Source organism: Suncus etruscus, chromosome 13 (assembly GCF_024139225.1).
Source record: "Suncus etruscus isolate mSunEtr1 chromosome 13, mSunEtr1.pri.cur, whole genome shotgun sequence".
NCBI classification, from domain to species: Eukaryota; Metazoa; Chordata; class Mammalia; order Eulipotyphla; family Soricidae; genus Suncus; species Suncus etruscus.
In genome coordinates, this window is record NC_064860.1 from 96,926,899 (window position 1) to 96,948,071 (window position 21,173).

General features: G+C 46.7%; 1 protein-coding gene across 1 annotated transcript in view; it reads right to left on the reverse strand.

The window, feature by feature from the left end:
• DSCAM (DS cell adhesion molecule) overlaps positions 1 to 20,191 on the reverse strand; it is a 589,689-nt gene extending 569,498 nt beyond the window's left edge. The window contains 1 exon segment of the mRNA XM_049785384.1: positions 20,071 to 20,191. Coding sequence (XP_049641341.1) covers positions 20,071 to 20,113 — 43 coding nt within the window. The 5' untranslated portion in view covers positions 20,114 to 20,191.
• Positions 20,192 to 21,173: the final 982 nt, after the last annotated feature.

Consider the following 21,173-nt stretch of genomic DNA (forward strand, 5'->3'; position numbering starts at 1 on the left):
ACAAGAGCTTACTAAACCTTTTGCCATTGTATTAATGACTTCATTAGAGATACAGTAATTTTCACAAATGTGCTTGTCACTGTGCTTTTATTTTTTTTTTTAATTTTCTTTCTTCTCTTCCTTTTTCTCTTTTCTTTCTATTCTTTTTTAAAAATAACTTTTCTCTCACTTATATGGAAACAAATGTATTGTGGTCAACTATGTCAAGTACTCCAGGCACTTTCTTTAAATAAAGTTAAAAACAATAAAGAGGAAAGGTCCTCAGAATGCATTGAAGTAGTCCCTGTGATACAGCCATGACTCTACCTACTGGAATCATGAACCCTAAGTCCCATCCATGAGCATCAGTCAACCCTCAACACCTCCAAGTCCTAATTTTTGGTTCCATAGGACTGGGATGCAAAAACTCATCCACTCCACTGAAGAGCTGGACAGATGACGACCCCCAGTACACAGGCTTATTTGGGCTGTGCCTTGTGGTTTACTGGCCTCTTATGGGCAAGGGGTTAGGGGTAGGCCGATAGTAACATTCACTCCTCAGTTTCTTTGGAAGCATATCTGCACTTACAATAGAACTACAGCTCCATGTCGACAACTCTTTTAAGGCCAGATTCATCACCAGTGTTCATGAATGCCCACACAGAGAACACAGCCAGCCAAGGATACATGCATGACAGACACTCAATAAAAGCAACATTCTTTTCACTCATTCTCCTCTTCAAATTGAAGAACTCCGGGGCCCGGAGAGATAGCACAGCGGTGTTTGCCTTGCAAGCAGCCAATCCAGGACCAAAGGTGGTTGGTTCGAATCCCGGTGTCCCGTATGGTCCCCCGTGCCTGCCAGGAGCTATTTCTGAGCAGACAGCCAGGAGTAACCCCTGAGCAATGCCGGGTGTGGCCCAAAAACCAAAAAAAACAAAAAACAAAAAACACAAAAAAACAACAAATTGAAGAACTCCAAGAGTGTTTTAAGAGACAAGCTAAAGATTCTATCACTGTAAATATCTATACACACTGTGGGTCAAAGGATGGACAAGTCTAAGAAAATATTTCTCCCTTTCTTGTCATTCAGTCATTCCTGGGGCCCAGAAATTCTTAGGATAGACTATGGGGGGCTAGTGATAAGAAAATTCATCTTGTATCTAGTCCTTTTGGGGGGGGGCAGACTCAGTGATGCTCAGAGATTATTCCTGGTAATGCTTGGGAGACCACTGTTGTGTATGTAAACATTTTATGGGATTATTATGTTACTGACCCTACCCTGATCGGTGATTGTGCCCTACCCTAGGGTGTGACCTGGCATTCTGCCCCCACCCTCGGGTGGTACCTGATTCTGTTCCCACCATTGGGTGGTACCTGATCCCACCATTGGCTGGTGCCTGATCCCACCATTGGGTGGTACCTGATTCTGGGGGATAAAAGCAAGGGTCTGTGAAACTCGAGGGGCTTGTTTCCTGGGGCCTAGTCTTAGGCCTTTTGGCTTTGGCCTCTTCATGGAATAAAGAGCTGTTTTCTTCGGAAGCCTGACTGCCTGTTGGCTTTCTTCCTGCCGCATTCACCTCAGAACCGCAGACTGAATAGGGTAACAGACGTGTGGTCCGAGCTGGAGGAGGAAGGCCTCATCCTTCATCCCTCCATCAGTCAACCTCTTCAGGGGCTGACTTGCAACCACCACCATCGAACCTGTGTCCATCACATGCAATTCAACAGCCTACTTGATGTCGTGTTCCAACTCTAGTATCCTAGTCTTAAGTGAGGATTCCATTCAATTCCAGCAGATCAAAACATACACATTTTAAGACTACAGGGAGAGGGGAATGCACACACATGCAACATAAAACTATATACGTTTAAAATACTAACATTCCTGGTAAGCAGACTGTCTTATAAGGCTAAGGGCAGAGCAGGGCAGAGCAAGCAATGGTGTGTACAAAAAAGTCAAATTAGGAATAATGTGGTGGAACAGTCAATGGGCCATGCTGACCTCCCAGTTAAGAGTTGATGCCTACTCATGATACCTGCCAACAACATGCTGCTCTTCTGTTTCTCCCTGTGTTTTTTAGTTTCTCATGCAGGAAAAATAACATCCCCCTCTGGGCTCAGAATTTCCAAAAGCTCTACTGCACATTATATTATGGAGTGGATTATGCTGAGTGTCATGAGTCAGAGAGAGAGGGACATATTTAGAATGAGCACACTTATTTGTGGGTTATTATGGTAATAATGTCCAAGCAATAGAAAGGAAGGCCAGGATGGCTGGTCTACGATAGGAAGCTTATCACAAAGAGCAGGGAATGCAGTGAGGGCAGAGAAGGGACCACTAGGACAGTGAGAGTTGGGAATGATCACTCTGGACAAGAATTGAGTGCTGAAAGGAGGGAAGAGATAGGAATGATACCCCTTCAGTAACAATATTATAAACCACAGTGTCGAAAAGGAAAGAGAGAGAAAGAGATGTCTGCCCCAGAGGCAGGCAGGGGAGAGGGTAGGAAGGAAACTGGGATGTTGGTGGTGGGAAATGTGCCCTGGTGGAGAGTAATGGAACATGATATGACCGAAACTCGATTATAAACAACTTTATAGCTGCAGATCACAGGTATTCAATTCAGAAAAAAAGGATCTCCTGAATGGCCTGGCTTACAAAAACAAATTCACCAGAGTCTTCACAACACCGTACAATAAAACAAAATGGCAGAATAATTTTCTTTTCTTTCCTGATTGTTTTGTTTTGTTTTTTTTAGAAAATGCACCATTGCAACAAACACAGGCACTCCCTTCAGGTCCCTGTGAGACCAAGAAAACAAGGAGACTCTGCCATTCTGCTCCAGGAAAAGATGCCAGGAACATTGAACCCAAACTTGGTGATTTCTTGGGAAACCCCCCACTCACCATGTCCTGTCCTACACAAATTAATTCCCCAGAACCTTTACTTCCAAAGGTGACCGCAGTCTAGCCTTTGCCAGTAGAACAAAAAAAAAAATGCTTTCTCGCCACCTTGTCAAATAGTTTAGATGGTTTTGGGAAACAGTGAAGGCCTGGAAGTAAAAACAGGCCACAAGCAGCCTGTAGGGAGAAATGCCTTCTAGCCCTTGGCGCACTGGAGTAAACCAAATCTAATAGTCATCAGATTAGACATTCAGGAGCAGAGTCACTGGAGGGGACATGGCTGGAGAAACCTCATTTTTCCTGGTCCTCCTGCTCTTAGTAACTGATGCAAAATGAGATTCATGGGGGGATAGTGTCTTTATACTCATGACCAATCCTAGACTAAAACAGTAATTAAGGCTTCATCATATCCCAGTATGGTTGGCTGAGACTTGGCCTTGGCCATATGGGATGCATACTGGGAACAGGTGGAGGGAGGACAACATTGGTGGTGGAAATGCCCCTGGTTCAATGTCACCATGTACCTAAAATACTACTGTAAATGATTTGCAATCCACTTTGGTCAAAATAAAAATTATGATAAAAAACAAAAACAAAAAGAAAGATGCTAAACATTCTTATGCCTTGTCTTCCACCAGAGCTGATGAAGAAACCACAGAACAGCTCCATCTTGGGGCTTCTTCATCTAGGCATTCTTGAGAGTTTGCATGTTCTGATGTACCCAAGAGTGCTAAGCAACACCCACAATCTCTCTCCCTCATGCCTATCAGAGGCTGGTAGCATGATCTAAGTCACAGACTGCACTATAGAAAGCAAATCAGGAGCTCAGGAGTCTAGAAACTTTGACATCAGGGCCAGAAGTAGGGGGTGTCCTTTTCAGCTCCCCAACATTTTTGTGGATTTAAGCTACAACTGAAGGCCATACCTGGAACTTTCTCTTCACCCAGCATGCCTTTCCTGTGTTCTCCCATGAGTCATAAAAAACAGACTGTCTTCCCATCAGAGATCTCTTAGGAAACCCAAGTTGAGAGACAGCTTTCTTTGCAGCTAAACTTCAGAGGTCCTGGCAGTCTCAGGCTCCCCTAAAGGAAGTATTATGTCCCCCAGGAGACTATCATGGGAAGGGGCAGTGTGCAGGCCCCAAGACTATCACTTTCTCCTTCCAAATAAAAAAGATTGATGCACTTAAACATGTTCCTATTTCTGAAAAAGAGGGTGGTGGATGGAGGCTGGTTGAGGTTCTATGAAGATCACCTCATTTCTGCAACAGCAGGTCATTGGTAATAGTTTTAGATACCCCCAAATGCTATAGTCTTATACAGTACCCAATAATGTTGCTGCCTTTATATGGGGTTCAGTCCCAGCAACACTCATCCCAAAAGTTCAGACCTAACTCAGTTCTTGAGATAAGGGTCTTTTCAGGTACTGTGGCCTTGGGGGGCATGTAGTGCCAAAGACTGAACTCTGAATCTTGTGCACAGAGCAGGTGCTCTTCCTCTTTGGGTTATATCAACTCAACTCAATAATCACAGTCCATATGGAGACATGAGACAAATGGCAGAATCCCAAAGGGGAAAACATTCAGCAATTACTGCCCAAATAAATCTATAAAGAAGAATACATAAAGATATGTGGTTCAGATACTGATAAATATACATAGTAACTGGTCATTTAGACTATTAAAATATAATATATATTATAAACAAAATCTACATGAACATATATAATATCATCCATATTATATATATATATATATATATATTCCATATATAACATGGAATAAATGTATTCTCCAGCTAAAGGTGGCTTGTCCTAATAATAAATTAAAGGCGTATGAGTTCTCACTTATCGGAGAAATGCTGAGTCATAGACAAGAACTTGTGGGTCAACACACGTTGGTTATTTAGCTAGAAGACAGAACAGTAGCTGGTGACTAGGCCCTAGGGAAGCAGTGACTAAGAGTTGAGCTGCCTGGATGCAGAGTGTTCCCTCAGAGCTGACCTGTCCACATCAAGCAGCCTGTGAAAACTCCCAACAGGCCACAATGCGTAGCTTGTTCTAGATGCTTTCCTCACAACCCCCCTGGGTTGAGCCCATGAGTTCTCAGCACAAGCTACACCCCTCATCTGTTTTGACCAAGGAGTAGTTCCTTCTGATGTTCAATTCAGCAGGAACAGAACTCCCAAGTTTTTGGTTTTAAAGTCTTCCCCACTGTGTCCTGCCAACACTACAAAACCAAGCAGCCGCCCTGAAAGATAATGTCTTTTGTGAAGCACGGTGCCACTGCCAAAGCATTAGAACATCAGCCTATGGAAGAAAGAGGTCTGAAGGGAAAGTTATCTTTAATATTATGTACAGGAGAATCCCAGCACGCAGGAAGGGGCTGAATTTAGGTCTCTCTCCAGCACAGTTGAGTCTATTTTAGTTCAAAGAATCAAGGACACAGTATTTTGAAAGGAGCATTCTGCCAATAAAAATCTGTCCTCAATTTTTTTAGACGCATGAAAAATGCATACGTGTCCTTAGTTGCCATTTTCAAGCTTAGCAACAAGTTAGTGTGATGACATCTAATTTGTATGATAAACAAAATTCACTAAGGGTCATTTTTCTCAAAGAAGTAAGTCAAGGTCAAGAAATCCCATTCTCCCTGGAAAGAGTTATTCATGGCCATTTGACCCCACAAACGTCCACATCACTGGGTCCTGCTTCCCAGCCCCAGATGATCTCCCAAGCACATTCAATAGAGTAACCTAGGAGCTTTCTTGTTATTCATTTCCTGCTTGGAGTAACACAGTTTTGTTTAGGTCAAAGACACAATTACTGGGGCTGGAGAGATAGCATGGAGGTAAGGTGTTTGCCTTGCCTGCAGAAGGACAGTGGTTCTAATCCTGGCATCCCATATGGTCCCCCCGAGCCTGCCAGGAGTGATTTCTAAGCATAGAGCCAGGAATAACCCCTGAGCACTGCTGGGTGTGACCCTAAAACAAAAAAACAAAAAACAAAAAAAGACACAATTACTGCCAGAGAGATAGTACAATAGTTAGTCTCTTGTCTTTCATTCAAATATTGCTGGTTTAATCCCTGGCACCATAGAGTGTCTTTGAAACCCTAGTGGGAGGGATCCCTGAGCACAGATGGATATAGCCCCCAAGTAAAGCAAACAAACAAAAAGATCCAGTCTGACAAGGAAGGAGTAATAGGAGAAAATATAAGAAACTTAATCCATTAACACAGCACATGTGAGAAGGGCAAGGACACCATGGATACACACACAACTCTTAGGTCCATGATTCTATCCACTGACTTCTGATGTGTGTGGACATTACACAGCCATTAATATTGCAATGAATTGTCCTCTTGGAGCATTCATGTCTACCTCAGCTCAGGCTCTTCCCTTTTACTGGTCCCTACAGCCAACAATCCCCAGACGTGACACTTCGTTACTGATCATCAAGAACAACATGACTATTCACACAAACACCCCCACCCAATGGATCACTACTCAAAATGCAAAGTTCCCCCCAAATACATTGAATTCTACTTAAAATGTGACTGTATTTTTATTCATAAAGATTCAGTTACACTGATGCTCCAGGGGTTGATCAAAGAACTGATGCAGAAATGGGTGAAAAAAGAGCTGGACACACTGATAGCATGCTGACGATTAAAAGTAGGTGTGTTCATGTCATCAAAATAGCCATCTTGTTTGCATGAGCACAAGAAACGATCAACAGAGAAAGAACACAGGGAAACTCATTTTTAGAAAAGTGGGTTACAGGCTTGCTGGTTGGTACCAAGTGATCAATAAATTCATTCAGGGGCTGTCCCTTGAGGTCCACTTTTTATTTGAGCACCAATAAAATTTCTGTTCTCATCCTAACACTCTCGACTATTCTAATGAAACAGATTTTCTGGGTTCAACTATTGAAATTGACTCATTTCTTTTGTTGTTGTTGTTTTTTATTTTGTTTGTTTTGGGGACACATCTGGCAGTGCTCAACACTTATTTCTGGTTTTGCATTCAAGAATAGCTCCTGGTGGTGCTTAGGGGGACTTTATGGTGTATTGGGATCAAACTCAGGTCAGCCTCATACAAGGCAAGTGCCCTCCCCCTGGCGCTATCACTCTGATCCCTCAACTCATTTTTTTAAACTAAATTTGTACTTTCTTTTTTAAATATTTATATATAGTTACTTTTTCAATTGAATCACCATGAATTACAAAGTACAAAGATAATTGTGAGTGAGTTTCAGGCCTACAGTGTTCCAAGTCTCATCCCTTCAACAGTCCATTACCCTCCATCAGTGTCCTTAGGTTTCCCCCTGCTCCCCCATCCTGCTTTAAGAGCAAACAATGTTCCCCTCCACCACTGTCCTAGCATTCCCTTCCCAAACTTATCCCCCACTCCCTTTGTGGCCAGTTATCTACTGAAGATCAGTTATGCTCCTTGTTTCTATTGCCTTTGGGTATTTTATATTCTCCTAGAAAAAAAATTTTCTATACCACATATGAGAGAAATTATTCTGAGTCTGTTCCCCTCCCTCTGACTAATTTCAATCAATGTGATATTCTCCAGATACATTTATGTAGCTCATGCTAACTTTCTAGCTAGTGTCTGACCACCCTGGTCAGAGACTGGGCTGATCTTTTTGAACATGTGGGTTTTTCAAGAGGGGAGCGAGTAGCCATATGTAAGTAAGAGCTCTAGTGCCCTGGCCAAGAAAATCCCAACATTGCATAGTCATGTTCCACTGTGGAACAATGGACCAACTTTCAAGAAATATATGATTTATTAGTTAAGCCAACTTCCCCATCATGTTGGGGGTTCAGCACAGGTGGGGAAAGGGACACAGGAACTTGTCTGGATTAGACCTAAAACCTCATTTTTCTCTATGCTTTATCCCTCTCTGATTCAGCCCACCTGTGTTGGAAACATGAGGTTGGTGTGACTTTGAGGCAGCTGGACTTCATCTACTGTCCTAGAGGAAGAAACCAGAGCATCCCTTCCCTCCATAATGTTTCTCTTTCTATAACAATGGTTTTCCCTGCTCCAGGCATTAAATATCATGGACATAAGAGTGAGAACTTTATTCTGACAAAGAATAAAAATGGGGGTTAAGTTGGTGAAGTGAAATCCTTGTAGAAAGACCAATCAGCCACGGAGCAAAATTATTACCAAAGCAAATGTGACCAAGGTCACATCTAGGTCAAATTTTTGGCATCTACATTGCTATATAATTATCCATCAAACTTACTGTAAAACAACCTCCACTAAAGATGTAATGGTCATTGATTTGCATGAGTCATAACATACATTCACACATCAAATAATTAATCATTGTACTAATTTCTACAACTATGTCATGGTACCAGAGAGGGCTAACTTCAATTCTACCCACTTTGAGACATTTCTGTATGAGAAATTCTGTTCTGCAGAGAGAGAGAGAGAGAGAGAGAGAGAGAGAGAGAGAGAGAGCAGTTCACAATTTTTTCCGCATTTTCCTTCCACTAACCCACTGTCTACAAATGACCACCCCAGGAGTAATCAGAAACTATGGCAAGCAACTATATGCTGTCAAATTCTCCCCATTTGCTAGGCAAGCTTGTTGGTATTCTTGTCAGGATTCTTCAGCTCAGTGTGGAAGTCTCACAAGTACTATTACCAAGCATTGTTATTTCTACCCTGGCAGCTACAAATCCGTTATTAAAAAATGCTCTACCACTGATATTAAGAAATAAACACTGTAATTAAGCAGGAGAGGATTTGAAGTTTGGGGTGTCCAAGGGGAGCCTGAGATCCAATCACACCACTGAGGGCCTACTGTTTAGAAGAGAAATGAATGTGGAGTTTCTCCAAGGAGAAAGCATGTTTACTCAAAAGTTTCCATAATATAGCTCAGGTCCTTTATTACAGAAGTGGGGTGGGGAGAAGGAACGGATTATAAGAGCACAGATTTGTAGGAGCTCTAATTATCTTTCTAGTCTGCCTTTGTCTTGGGATATGAAATCAGGCATGTCCCTACCATCCTGAAGCACATGCAAGGCATAAACAGGACCTATAAGACAGATTAGGGCTCTGCTCAATGCCAGGCAGTTTCCATGGCCATCAGTCTTCCTAGGAAGTGTTTATACTTCAGCAGTTTGGCAGAATAATTCAATTATCAGAAACTTAGAGTATCAAAAAGACTGTATTCATGAACCAGCTGTTAACAAGGCTCAACACCTCCATTCTAAGTGAAAACAAGTTTAAATCTGGTTCCAGATTCTTAGTTTTGAAGTATATTTAAAGAAGCATAGTTTAAGCACATTCTATTCTGAAGTCACCTGCTCCCCGCAACTTTTTGATATGTATTGTCACTTGCTTTCATTCAATAGGGTTTTCTCTCTTCTTCTCTCTCTTTATCTTTCCTCCTCACTTTCTATATCCCTCAAATCCCTCTCTCTCTCATCTTTTCTTATATTTTCTAAATAAAATTATCTAAAACAATTTTTGGAGGGCCACATCCAGAGATATTCAGGGATTACTCTTGGCTGTACACTCAGGAATTACTCCTGGCAATGCTCAGGAGACCATATTGGATGCCAGGGATCAAATCTGAGTCAGCTACATATAAGGCAAATGTCATACCTTCTGTACTAATACTCCTGCCCCAATATTTTAATTTTTAAACAGAGATGTAGAAAATTGGAACATAAGAGTATGTCACTTAAGAAAGAGAGAAAAGCTTAGGAAGTGGAATAATATTGCATTCCATGTTCATGGATTGGAAGAATATTGTCAAAATAATCAACCTATTAAATGATTATACAGATTCAATGCAATTTTTTATCCAAATTCTGAAGACATACTTCAAAGACTTAGAAGGCTCAAGTTCTAGAAAAGTTTGTATGGAATCATAAAATATCTCTAATAACTAGAGCAGTAAGAAATAAGAATCTGGGAAATATCTCATTTCCTAGCTTGAAAATATACTAAAAAATTATAGTAATCAAAACAGCATGGTACTGGATTAAAGAGAGATTTTCTGAGTAAGAAGTCAGAATAAAGTATCAGAAGAAAAAAATTCCAGATTATGACCAACTAATTTTTGACAAAAGAGCTGGTTATGTAAAGTAGAGTAAAGAGGATCTCTTCAAAAATGACCTTGGAAAAACTGGATGTTAAAAAATAAAGTAGGACCCATATCCCACACTTTACACAAAATTCAATTCAAAGTTTGCCAAAGAGCATGATGAGGTCGAGGAATTATATGGACCATACTGGAGAGTGTTGGACACTTTGGTGCTGGTGAGAGGAGGTAATCTGACACAGAGAAACCCATAAATGTTATACCCATTACAACCAAGATTTCTGAATGATAACAAAAACAATTCAATCAAGTAGTTTTTCATAAGAAATAGAATTCCGATGACTCAGAACCAGCAATAAAATCCTCAAAATCAGGGGCCAGAGCAATAGCAGTGGGAAGGGCATTTGCCTTGTTGACCCAGGTTTGATCACCAGCATTCCATATGGTCCCGAGTAACATCTGGAGTGATTCCTGAGGACAGAGCCCTGAGCATTGCCAGGTGCGTCCATTGCCAGTGCAGAACCCCTGAGCATTGCCAAGTGCAGCTCAAAAACAAAAACAAAAAATCCTCCACTTCGCCTTCTATGATCTCACTCAACAGTACCTTGGCAAGCAAAGATGGGCTAATAAACATCCTGTTTTCCAGATAGTCTAAGAGCAAAGCCCACAAAATCCAGCTCAGCATCATGCTCTGAGGAAGCCAATACTGGTCTTTGCCCAGAATTTCTTTCTCCTTTTTTTTCTGGTTTGGAAGCCACATCCTATTGAATTAATCCCTTAATTTCAGCAACACTCAGGGTGTACTCCTGGCTCTGATCTCAGGGGTCACTTATGGCTGTGCTCAGGTGACTTTATTACACTTAGGGTCAGTCTTATTCAAGGCAAGTGTCTTAACTCCTTTCCTTATCTCAACCCAGATTTCAACAGCATGTCCAAAAGGTAGGATTCTGCTCAAAGAGAAAAATGAGGTCCGGCGAGAAGCAGGGAGCAGAGGATTTGAAGAGGGAGAAAGGAAGAAGAGAAAACCAGATGTGAGGTCCCTGAACACTGGCCATGTGGGGAATGTCTTGCACCACATCACATTTATAAGTGCTCCACTCACCCTAATTCAACCCCGGAAGAGAAGGTCTGAACCAGGGTGGCCACGAGAATTAATAAACCAAGACTTGGGGCTAGAGCGGTGGCGCAAGTGGTACAGTGTTTGCCTTGCATGCTCTGACCTAGGAGGGAACGAGGTTCGATCCCCCAGCTTCCCATATGGTCTTCCAAGCCAGATGCGATTTCTGAGTGCATAGCCAGGAGTAACCCCTGAGTGTCACTGAGTGTGGCCCCCAAACCAAAAATAAATAAATAAATAAATAAATAATTAAAAATAAAAAATAAACCAAGACAGACCTAAGGGAGAAACGCATGGAGCTGGGGGGCTTTCAGCCTCATAGTCTGAGAGCCAGCCAAACCAGCTCAATCTACAACCAGGAGGGGCAGAGCCAAGTGACAGACCCCAAGAACGTTCTCCAACTCCCAACTCATGAAGCCTACGTCTAGGGTCTTTACCTCTCAAAAGGGGTGAGTGAAAGGAAAGAGGACGCTGTGTAGAGTCTGTTTTGGGTGAAGCAGGGTGTCATCTCTGTGCCTTAATCTGATAATGCTCTAGAGCCCCAAAGTGGCCAGCTCAGAGGGAGACACTGGTCCTCCAGAGTCCCTGACCTGCTATTGTATGACTGAACATCTTCAAGAAAGGTTTTGCTCATGGATGACCAACCTCAGAGGCAGCAACAACAACAAAAAACCCTTGTCCTGACTCCACCTTCTGTCCACACTCCAACAGTTTCAATGTCAGACACATGAACGGGTGGCCAGACAGACAGACAGTCACAGTGCCCCAACGCCTTCCAACTCCAATGTAGACTTCAACCCATATTCAGGGCATTTCTAGCCATTCTAGAATATTCTGCGGACTCCAAAGCAATGATTTCTCAACCGCTCAGCGGGGCTTGGCAGGCTCTGCTGCTCCCCAGCACCCCTGAAAGAGTCTGTCTGTGCAAGGCGGCAGGGCGGGAGGTTCCGGGAGAGCCACCTTCAGCCTGGGGTGATCACTCAGGGTTCCTGGGCTTTTCTCCCCAACTGGCTGCCGCTTTGAAATGCAGCTTTCTATAAATAGGATTGCTTGCTCACTCTAAAATCTTACTCTTTTCTGCGTAAAAATAACTGGAATAAGGATGCAGGCAAAATTCATTAATCCCTGTCACTCCCACTCGGTGGAGTCGCTGTTTTCAGTTCCTTCCCTTGGCAGAGAGCTCGCTAAACCCTCACCCACCCTGTCACGTGACCTGGATGCACAGAATCCGGGTTGAAGGACCCCACCCCACTCCCAAAATCAATCCTATTGAATGATTTAGAAAAAATATCACAAAGGCCTGTCAACTCAGAAACCAGTCAGAGCTCCCAAAATCGGCAGATGAGAAATATTACAAGCTTAAAGTAAAGCGCTCTTTTTACAAGCAATTCACACCTGATTTAATGTTTTATTTCAGTGAAACTCTGGATATTTTTCAATGAGGAAAACATAATGCCGTCTTGTTACTTTGATGAAGGAACCAAGTTTTGCATTGGATTCTGCTATTCAATGAGAAAAACGAGGAAGAAATGTCCAGAAATTAGTGGCATTTCGAATTCTGAAGATAGGAATCCAGTCGTTTTCATCTTTATTTTTAATGTTCTGGGGACTCTTTTATAAGAATTGAATCCTTAAAAATTGTCCTGGGGAAACTCAAGTGCAAGCTTGATATTTCTGACCAGTTTTGATGATGCAATGAGACAGAGAGGGAAAGGAGAGGGGGGGAGACAGGAGAGAGAGAGAGAGAAAGGAGAGGGGGGGAGACAGGAGAGAGAGAGAGAGAGAGAGCGAGAGAGAGAGAGAGAGAGAGAGAGAGAGAGAGAGAGAGAGAGAGAGAGAGAAATATTGCTTTAAAATGCAATTATTCAGACCAGCTTTGCAGCCTGCAGGTCAGCTGTGAGGGGAAAAAAAAAAAAACAATTCCGGGGTTCCATCTCCCAGCAGCTCATACCAAAGAGGAAAAAAGGTCAATGCAGCAGCCAGGAAGGACAAAAACAGGAAGCAAGGAAGAAGGTCGGGGGGGCTGGAGAGATAGCACTGTGGGCAGGGTGCTTGCCTTGAATGCAGCCAACCTCAGTTCCATCTCAATGCCCCATATGGTCTCCTGAGCCCCTCAAGAGTGATCCTGAGCACAGAGCCAAAAGTCAGCCCTGAGTAGAGCTGCATGTGCCCTTCAAATGAACACACGTTTTTTTAAATAAGGAAAGAAAGAGATAAAAAGAATGAGAGAAAGAGAAAAAATAGAGAAAGAATGAAAAATAGAAAAAGAAAGAGAAAGAAAGGAAAGAGAAAGAAAGAAAGAAAGACAGACAGAAAGAAAGAAAGACAGACAGACAGAAAGAAAGAAAGAAAGAAAGAAAGAAAGAAAGAAAGAAAGAAAGAAAGAAAGAAAGAAAGAAAGAAAGAAAGAAAGAGGGCCCAGAGAGATAGCACAGCGGCGTTTGCCTTGCAAGCAGCCGATCCAGGACCAAAGGTGGTTGGTTCAAATCCCGGTGTCCCATATGGTCCCCTGTGCCTGCCAGGAACTATTTCTGAGCAGATAGCCAGGAGTAACCCCTGACAACCACCGTGTGTGGCAAGGAAGGAAGGAAGGAAGGAAGGAAGGAAGGAAGGAAGGAAGGAAGGAAGGAAGGAAGGAAGGAAGGAAGGAAGGAAGGAAGGAAGGAAGGAAGGAAGGAAGGAAGGAAGGAAGGAAGGAAGGAAGGAAGGAAGGAAGGAAGGAAGGAAGGAAGGAAGGAAGGAAGGAAAGAAAGAAAGAAAGAAAGAAAGAAAGAAAGAAAGAAAGAAAGAAAGAAAGAAAGAAAGAAAGAAAGAAAGAAAGAAAGAAAGAAAGAAAGAAAGAAAGAAAGAAAGAAAGAAAGAAAGAAAGAAGGAAAGAAGGAAGGAAGGAAGGAAGGAAGGAAGGAAGGAAGGAAGGAAGGAAGGAAAGAAGGAAAGAAGGAAAGAAGGAAGGAAGGAAGGAAGGAAGGAAGGAAGGAAGGAAGGAAGAAAGAAAGGAAGGAAGAAAGAAAGAAAGAAAGAAAGAAAGAAAGAAAGAAAGAAAGAAAGAAAGAAAGAAAGAAAGAAAGAAAGAAAGAAAGAAAGAAAGAAAGAAAGAAAGAAAGAAAGAAAGAAAGAAAGAAGAAAGAAAGAAAGAAAGAAAGAAAAAGAAAGAAGGTTTTAGTGGGGACAAGGGGAGGGGCCATTCTTCCTCAAGTCCCTCCTGGCCCTGCATCAGGGGCCCTGCTGTCACCTCCTTGAGCTCTGTATAAAGTGGTGAACTCTCACTTACTGGGGAAGCCCTTCTCCAAATAGCCCCCAAACTCTCTTATGCTGTCCTCCATGGCACTAAGGAAGCACCCAGTCTTCTGTGTCTTGGTTGTTATTGAGGGTCATGGAACTACAGCAGTGCTCAGGGTTGACTCCTGGCTCTGGGCTCAGGGGATTCTGCAATCGTGGAGTTGGATGCAAGACAAAATGCTTCCCCACTGTCCTATCTCTCCCCCACACTTTTAAGGGAGAGGATGAGCCTGACTAGGATCTAGCATGGCCAAGTCTGTTTCTGAGCTGCTTCCTTCCGATCTTTCATCTCAGTCAGCAACACCCCCTCATTCCAAAATGGAGTGTGTCTGCAACAGCCAGACATGCCTACCCCTGGCACTTGGGCGACAACCCACCAGCAGCCCCAGTGTGCTTCAGCCTGAGAAATCACACTAGTACAGTGGCGGGTATAATGAAGTGGCTGGAACCTTCCATCCAGGCTGCCTTCTCTGAGCCCATCAATTCAGCCAAGGCCAAAGCACTAAGAATTCTGGGGCTTCTCAGAACAGTCGAGAAGAGATGAGCCTACTAAGCACCTGAGCACCTGAGCAAGATAGGGGCCTGAGAATGTCTGGATGCAGCTCTCTGGGAAGTGAAGAGTTAACACCTGGCCCAGGTGAGCACACAGGGAGGGTGAGGAGGAGTTCCAGGTACCCAGGAGCCTTAGAGGAGGACCTCCCCCCCCCCCCCAGCTATAATGACATTGAAAGGTCAGCTAATCAGGAATCCGGGAGAGTTGGCCTGGAGAGGGCTTGGGGATTGGGTGGGGACCGGCCCCTGCCCGCTGGGGGGGGGGGCAGGTTTAAACACCCCCTCCCTCAGTTTTCCTCATTCCTTCCTCTGCCCCTCCTAGATGAGAAAATATCAGCAGGATCTGCCCTGTCCTCCGATGGCAGGAACCAAGCGCTCAGGCGAGGGTTTGCCTGCAGGAGCTCTGGGGAGGGAGAGGAGACTCTTCCGGAGGGCGCCCCGGAAAATGGGTGTCTGGGTTCAGTGTATCTGATCCTCCCCCCTTAGGCTCAGCTTGGCTCTGCTGAAGGCTGTGACTCTGCCGCCCACTAGTGTCCCCACAGCTGACTTGCATGCAGGTGGCTGGGCCCCCTCTACTGGCTATGGGGCCACCATGGGACTGGTCAGCGGCATCGAGCAGATACAGCTCTGGGGGCTGCAAGACACCCCCAGAGAGCTCAAGGGGTGGGAGCCACTCCCTCCTCCCTGGATGCTGAGGTGTAGCTCCTGGGGTCCCACTGTCCCCACCCTCCCAGGGACCTCCCCAATCTCACCCTTCAATCTGACCTCTCCGGAAACAGTGATGGCCTTAGATTTCCCCAGTGCTGTCTCCATATGTAAATTCCAGCCTTGTTTTTTCTCCTAGGGATTTCCAGGATCCATCTATGGGTAGCTAGGTGTCTGTGTAAGTAAATCTCTCTTCTCCACCCCCAAATTTCAATGCACAGTGCCCCCCCCCAAGTCTCCCATAAGACACACTGCCCACCTCCCAGAAAATCAATCGAAAACACCATGACAACTGACTGTGGTTCTAGTAATCAGAGACCAAACTGGACTATTTTCTTTTCCTTTTTTTTTTTTAAGCAAAATTATTTCCCCTGCAGTGCCCTACCTGGACCCCTGTCCAGCACCCACTCCCCTGATTCTCCTGGGAGCAGAAGAGGGCTGTGACCACATGCCCAGGTTATCCAGAGATGAGAGAGAGAGAGAGAGAGAGAGAGAGAGAGAGAGAGAGAGAGAGAGAGAGAGAGAGAGAGAGAGAGAGAGAAAGAGAGAGAGAGAGAGGGAGGGAGAGAGGGAGAGAGAGAGAGGGAGGGAGGGAGGTTGGCATTTAGCAAAGGTCGGCCTGCCATTCTGGGTGCCTATAGAGGCCTCAAGTTGGGGCTACAGCCCCCTAAAAGCCCAAGCTGGCGTGTGAATCTGCCTTGCACAGCCAGGGAGGGAGAGGCAGGAGGAAGGCCCGAGCGACATTGGACATTGTTCACCTGACAACATTTCTCACTCGCAGCCCCTTGACGCAAAGCCAATGACAATCATCCATCTCTAAAGCCTCGAGGTGCGCAGAACGGCTCCTTTTCTCCCTTGCAATGAAAGCCCAAATTTATGGTCTTGAGGTCCCAGTGGACAGGTGCGTGAGGGTACCCCCAAGGGCCCAGGAAGCTGGTTCCTTCTCCTCCAGAAGCACCACACTCTCCCCTAAAATGGCCCAGTTGCCTCGGTGGCTCTGAGAAGATCATGTGAAGGGCACATGGAGGCTGAGAAAGGGACATCCTGGGGCAAGATGCCAGGCTCAGGATTCTGATGCTACTGCTCCTGCTACCACAGCCCCAAGGGCAAAGCTTAGGGCGGGCACCGAGGAGCCACAGTGAGCACACTGGGATTCCCAGGGCTGGCCTGCAGACACCCGTGGAGTGCCCATGCCTAGGGTGGAGCCCCATCTCTCTTTCCGGGAGCTGTGAGCAAAGGACTCCTGGGAGTATTTCGGAAGAGCACTGAGCCAGGAGTCTGCACCAGCCCCTGAGTGCATCTGATGAGGTGAGAGCACTTGGTCACTCAGGCTTTAACCTCTCACAAGCCGGCACCTAGCTTCCTCATTCTTCACCCCCCTGGTGAATGCTGCCTGCCAGCCTCCGGCCCAGCGCCCTGTGCTCACAGAAATCAGTGCCTACCTCATGCCACAGGAGCAGCCATGTCGGGCACTGAGAAGATGCAGGCTTAGGGGCGGGGCTTCAGCATCCCCCAAATAGCAAATAACACCCCTCCAAAAAATTGCATGCTTTATTTTTGAACAAACCATTATTTTTTACAAAATGTTGACAAATACATTATTTTAATATAAAAAAAAATCTCAGCCATCTATCTTGACAGTGGAAGCTCTGCCGGTGGCAATCCGGAATTCATGGCTCTGCCCAGGACTTCCTCAAAATTAAGGACATCAACAGAACATACGGCAGCTGTTGAAACCTAAATTCTGCTTTTTCTTGCCTTCTTTTTTTTTTTTTTTAAACAAAACGTCTCATATGGTTTGGGAGGAGGCAGCATGCAATGTTGAAAGGTGGTCTTATGAATGGAGCATGTTCTGCTCCTCAATTTCCTTGGACACCGGTATCCGCTGTATGATTCTTTGCCTGTGAGGCTTTAGATCCGCTCTGAGCCCCAGAGACTCCCTAGAGCTGTGCTCCCCTCCCCCCTAGTCCCTCACACACACACACACACACACACACACACACACACACACACACACACACCGCCAGAAGAACGGTTCTGTCAGCCAGCCCAGCTTTCTGTTTTTTAATAATATAGCTCATCCTCGAGACAGGGTCAGTTTGTATCTTTTCCATAGCACAGAATCCGGGCATGCAACACAGCCATGCAAATGTCCATTTGCACAGCCCACCTCTCTGTGACATTGGAGAGTCCCCCCAATGCATAGCAGCACTGAGCCAAGGTGATTATCTTCCAACTCTAAAGGGGGTGAATGGAGAAAGGAATGGATGACCCACAAGGCTTGGTCTATGGACACTGAATTTTTTTTATATATATTTTTAACAGGATTCGATGACTGTGCTTTCATGCAATTTCCCCCATTAAACATGCTATTCTGGTTTTCTAGCCGGCAAATGCCTTTTTTAAAAAAAAAATACATAGAAGGAAGAATAGATTTAAAAAATAATAAATAACATACACAGAGAACATCTCCATAGCAGACATTCTTGTGTGCTATTTTTATCATGTGGAACTATGAAACTGCAAAATAATAATAACAGTAATAATAATGCTGGTTGACAAGGTGATATCCCGGCTCTTTCGTCATCTGGGAACATCCACCCCAAGGCATTGGGGAATGACACCCCCACCTGTGATCCAGGCCCCGGAAAAGCCCTGGGTAGGAGACAGCCCTTCCGGGGGGTAGAGCTGGGCCTGTTTGAAAGGGTTCGGTTCTGTGAGCAATTGCCCATTTTCTAGGCCCTGCCCATCGCCAGTGGCATCTGCACACTGACCAAAACCCTGCCCTTCTTCTCCTAGCCCTCCAGGCCCAGCCTGCTGGGGGGCTGCAGAGTCACAGTGCCCCCTGGGAAAGATGGGTGACTTGCTGGAACTTGTTGCCAATCTTTCCAAAGAGAAAAATCGAAGGATGAAAGTTTGGAGCGCTTGGCAGGTGGTTCCGGGAGAAATCCAAGTGGCATTTCATTGCTCCTTTTCCCAGCCATTCCTCTGGCAATTTGGGCCCACTGGGGTGGGTGTGTGCACCCCTTAAAAGGGGTCTAGCCAGATAGACCATCTAGGCAGACACTACCACCCCCACTGACCCCAGGCCCACCTGATGTATTTCCTAGGAAAAAAAATTCTAAGCTTGCTTGCCCTGAATTGTTGTGGGTTCTGGTTTATTATTTTTCTCTCAAAGGCCAAGCATTGCCCTCTCTCCTCCATCTTTCCAGCTCTCCGACTCCCTCCTGTACCTCTGGAAGAGAGAGAATTCTGCGGGAGGAAGGGTTTCCTCTGAGTGGCACCCATTCCTACGAGGCAGAAATGGGAAGTAGGAATTGAAGCTGCGTTTCCTCCCTGGCTGGCAATGCCAAATGCTGACGATTTCCTCTCGTACCCGCCCAGGGCCGGGTGTTCAGACATGGAAGTTCAGACTGACTGACGCGGATGTGGCGGCTGTGGCAGCGGCGGTGGGGGCAGCAGAAGTGGGTTCGGTCGGGCACACGCACTAATTGCATCTGGCTCAGTAGCCAGCAACAGCTTTTTTTCAAAGATCCACACAGAAAACCTAGCAGAGAGAAGGAGACCCAGGGCAAGGGGGGTGGAAGGGAAGGGGCTGCCGGGGGCAGCATCCACCAGATCCATTTTGACAAATGTCCAGGTGTTTGCTTTAAAAAAAAAAATAAATGTCTTCACATAGCAGATGATGTCATGCTTGTCAGTGCATATTTTTCCATAAATGTCTGGAGGACATACTCCCCAGCAAAGGTGGTGGTGGTAATGTGTGTGTGTGTGCGTGTGTGTGTGTGTGTGTGCGTGCGTGTGCATGGGGTGGATTTGGAAGGGCATGTTTTCTTAAAGGCTGCATTTCTGCCTGCAATGAACAGGAGCAGAGCAAATGCAGGTGTTAAAGAATAAAAATAAATAAATAAACGTTTTTTAAGCCCGGCAAGCCTAGAACCTGCAGGCAAATGCTCTTAATTAACCTTCCACCTGCCTTGCCCTCCGCATGGCCAGTGTCCTTTCGGGGGGGAGGAGATGCGTGCCAGTGGCAATCTCGCCTTCTCCTCCCAATCACCCCCCCCCCAAATAAACCCTGGTTTATTCCGGATGAGACAGCTGCTTAGGATAAGTCTTAGGCGCCAATCTATCACTTTGCTAGGTAAGCTCCTTGAAATGATTACGGCGCAAAAAATTCCCATCCCCACCCCCATTCTTCCCATCTCCCCAAGAAATGAAAATGTTAATCGTGTATTTCTTATGCAAAAAAAAAAAAAAAAAAAAAACCAGAGCCTGCAAATATAAACATGGCTAAGAAAATGCAGAAGAGAGACTCCCGGGGAAAAATGCATGCAGCGCACACACATGGACACACGCGCGCACACACATACACACCATCATGCATGCATGCGATGCCCGCACCGGTCAATGCCGGCCAGCGCCGGCTAGGGAGGGCTCCCGAGCACACCCGGCGAGGCTCACCATTCGCGAAGCTCTGGAACAAGGAGAGAGCCAGTATCCACATGCCCCTCTGCTCCCCGGCCTCCCGCCAGCGACGCGCCGGCCTCGCCCCCGCGCTCCGCCCGGCTCCGCCGCTCGCTCGCTCGCCACCTGCCCGCGGGCCGCCAACGCCGCCGCCGCCGCCGCCTCCGCCTCCGCCTCCGCCAGCGCCTTCGCCAGCGCCGACGCCAACGCCAACGCCAACGCCGCCGCCCGGGCACGGGCTGCGCGGGCACCCGGGTGTGCCGCCGCCCACGCGGGCTCAGGGGGCCGCGGGCAGGTGGGCAGGTGCGCAGAGCCGCCCGCGCGGGCCCCAGCTCAGCCCCGGCACTGCCCAGCAAGGCCCGGCCTCGGCCTCAGCCTCCACCTCCGGGGAGCAGCAGGCGGCCGGGGAGGCGCATCTTCCCGCGCCCCCGGCCCCGGAGCGCACGCGGAGAGCCCTGCCCGCCTGCCCGGGCGCCTGGAGGGTGTGCGGTGGGCGCGGAGCGGGCGCAGGCGGGCTGGCGAGCGGGGACCCCCGCCTCCGCCTCCTCCTCCTGGTCCTCCTCCTCCTTTCGGTCCTCCTCCCCTGCCTCTGGCCGCTGGGGTGCTCTGCAGTCTTAAAGCGGCCGCCCCGAAAGTGGAGGCGCGCTGGAGGCAGGAGCCCAGGCGCGCGCACCAGGGCCACCACCGCACCGTTACGCACGGGCGCACGGCTGCATGTCTCGGCGGCTCTTGAACAGCCTCCGAGCCGAGCAGCTCCTTGCCGCCACCGCCCCCCTGCTACCTCGCCCCCACCCCCGGGCTCCTGGAGGCTCCGAAGATTTGGGGAGGTCGGGTGGACGGAGGTGGGTGGGTCCCCGATCCGCACTCCCCCAGCCCTCTCCTTGGATAGGTAAAGGAGGGCACCGCTGCGCGCCGGGAAAGGTCGCTCGCTGCAAGGTGGCTGGCAGGTGCCCGCGCCTAGCCAGCGGCTGGGTTCGTGCTGCGGAGGTGCACCCCCGCTCGGAGGACTGCCCCCACCCCAACCCCAGCCTGCCTACCCCACCCGACCACCACCACCCCGCATCCCTCTCTCCTGGCCCGGTTCGCGCCTCCAATCCAGG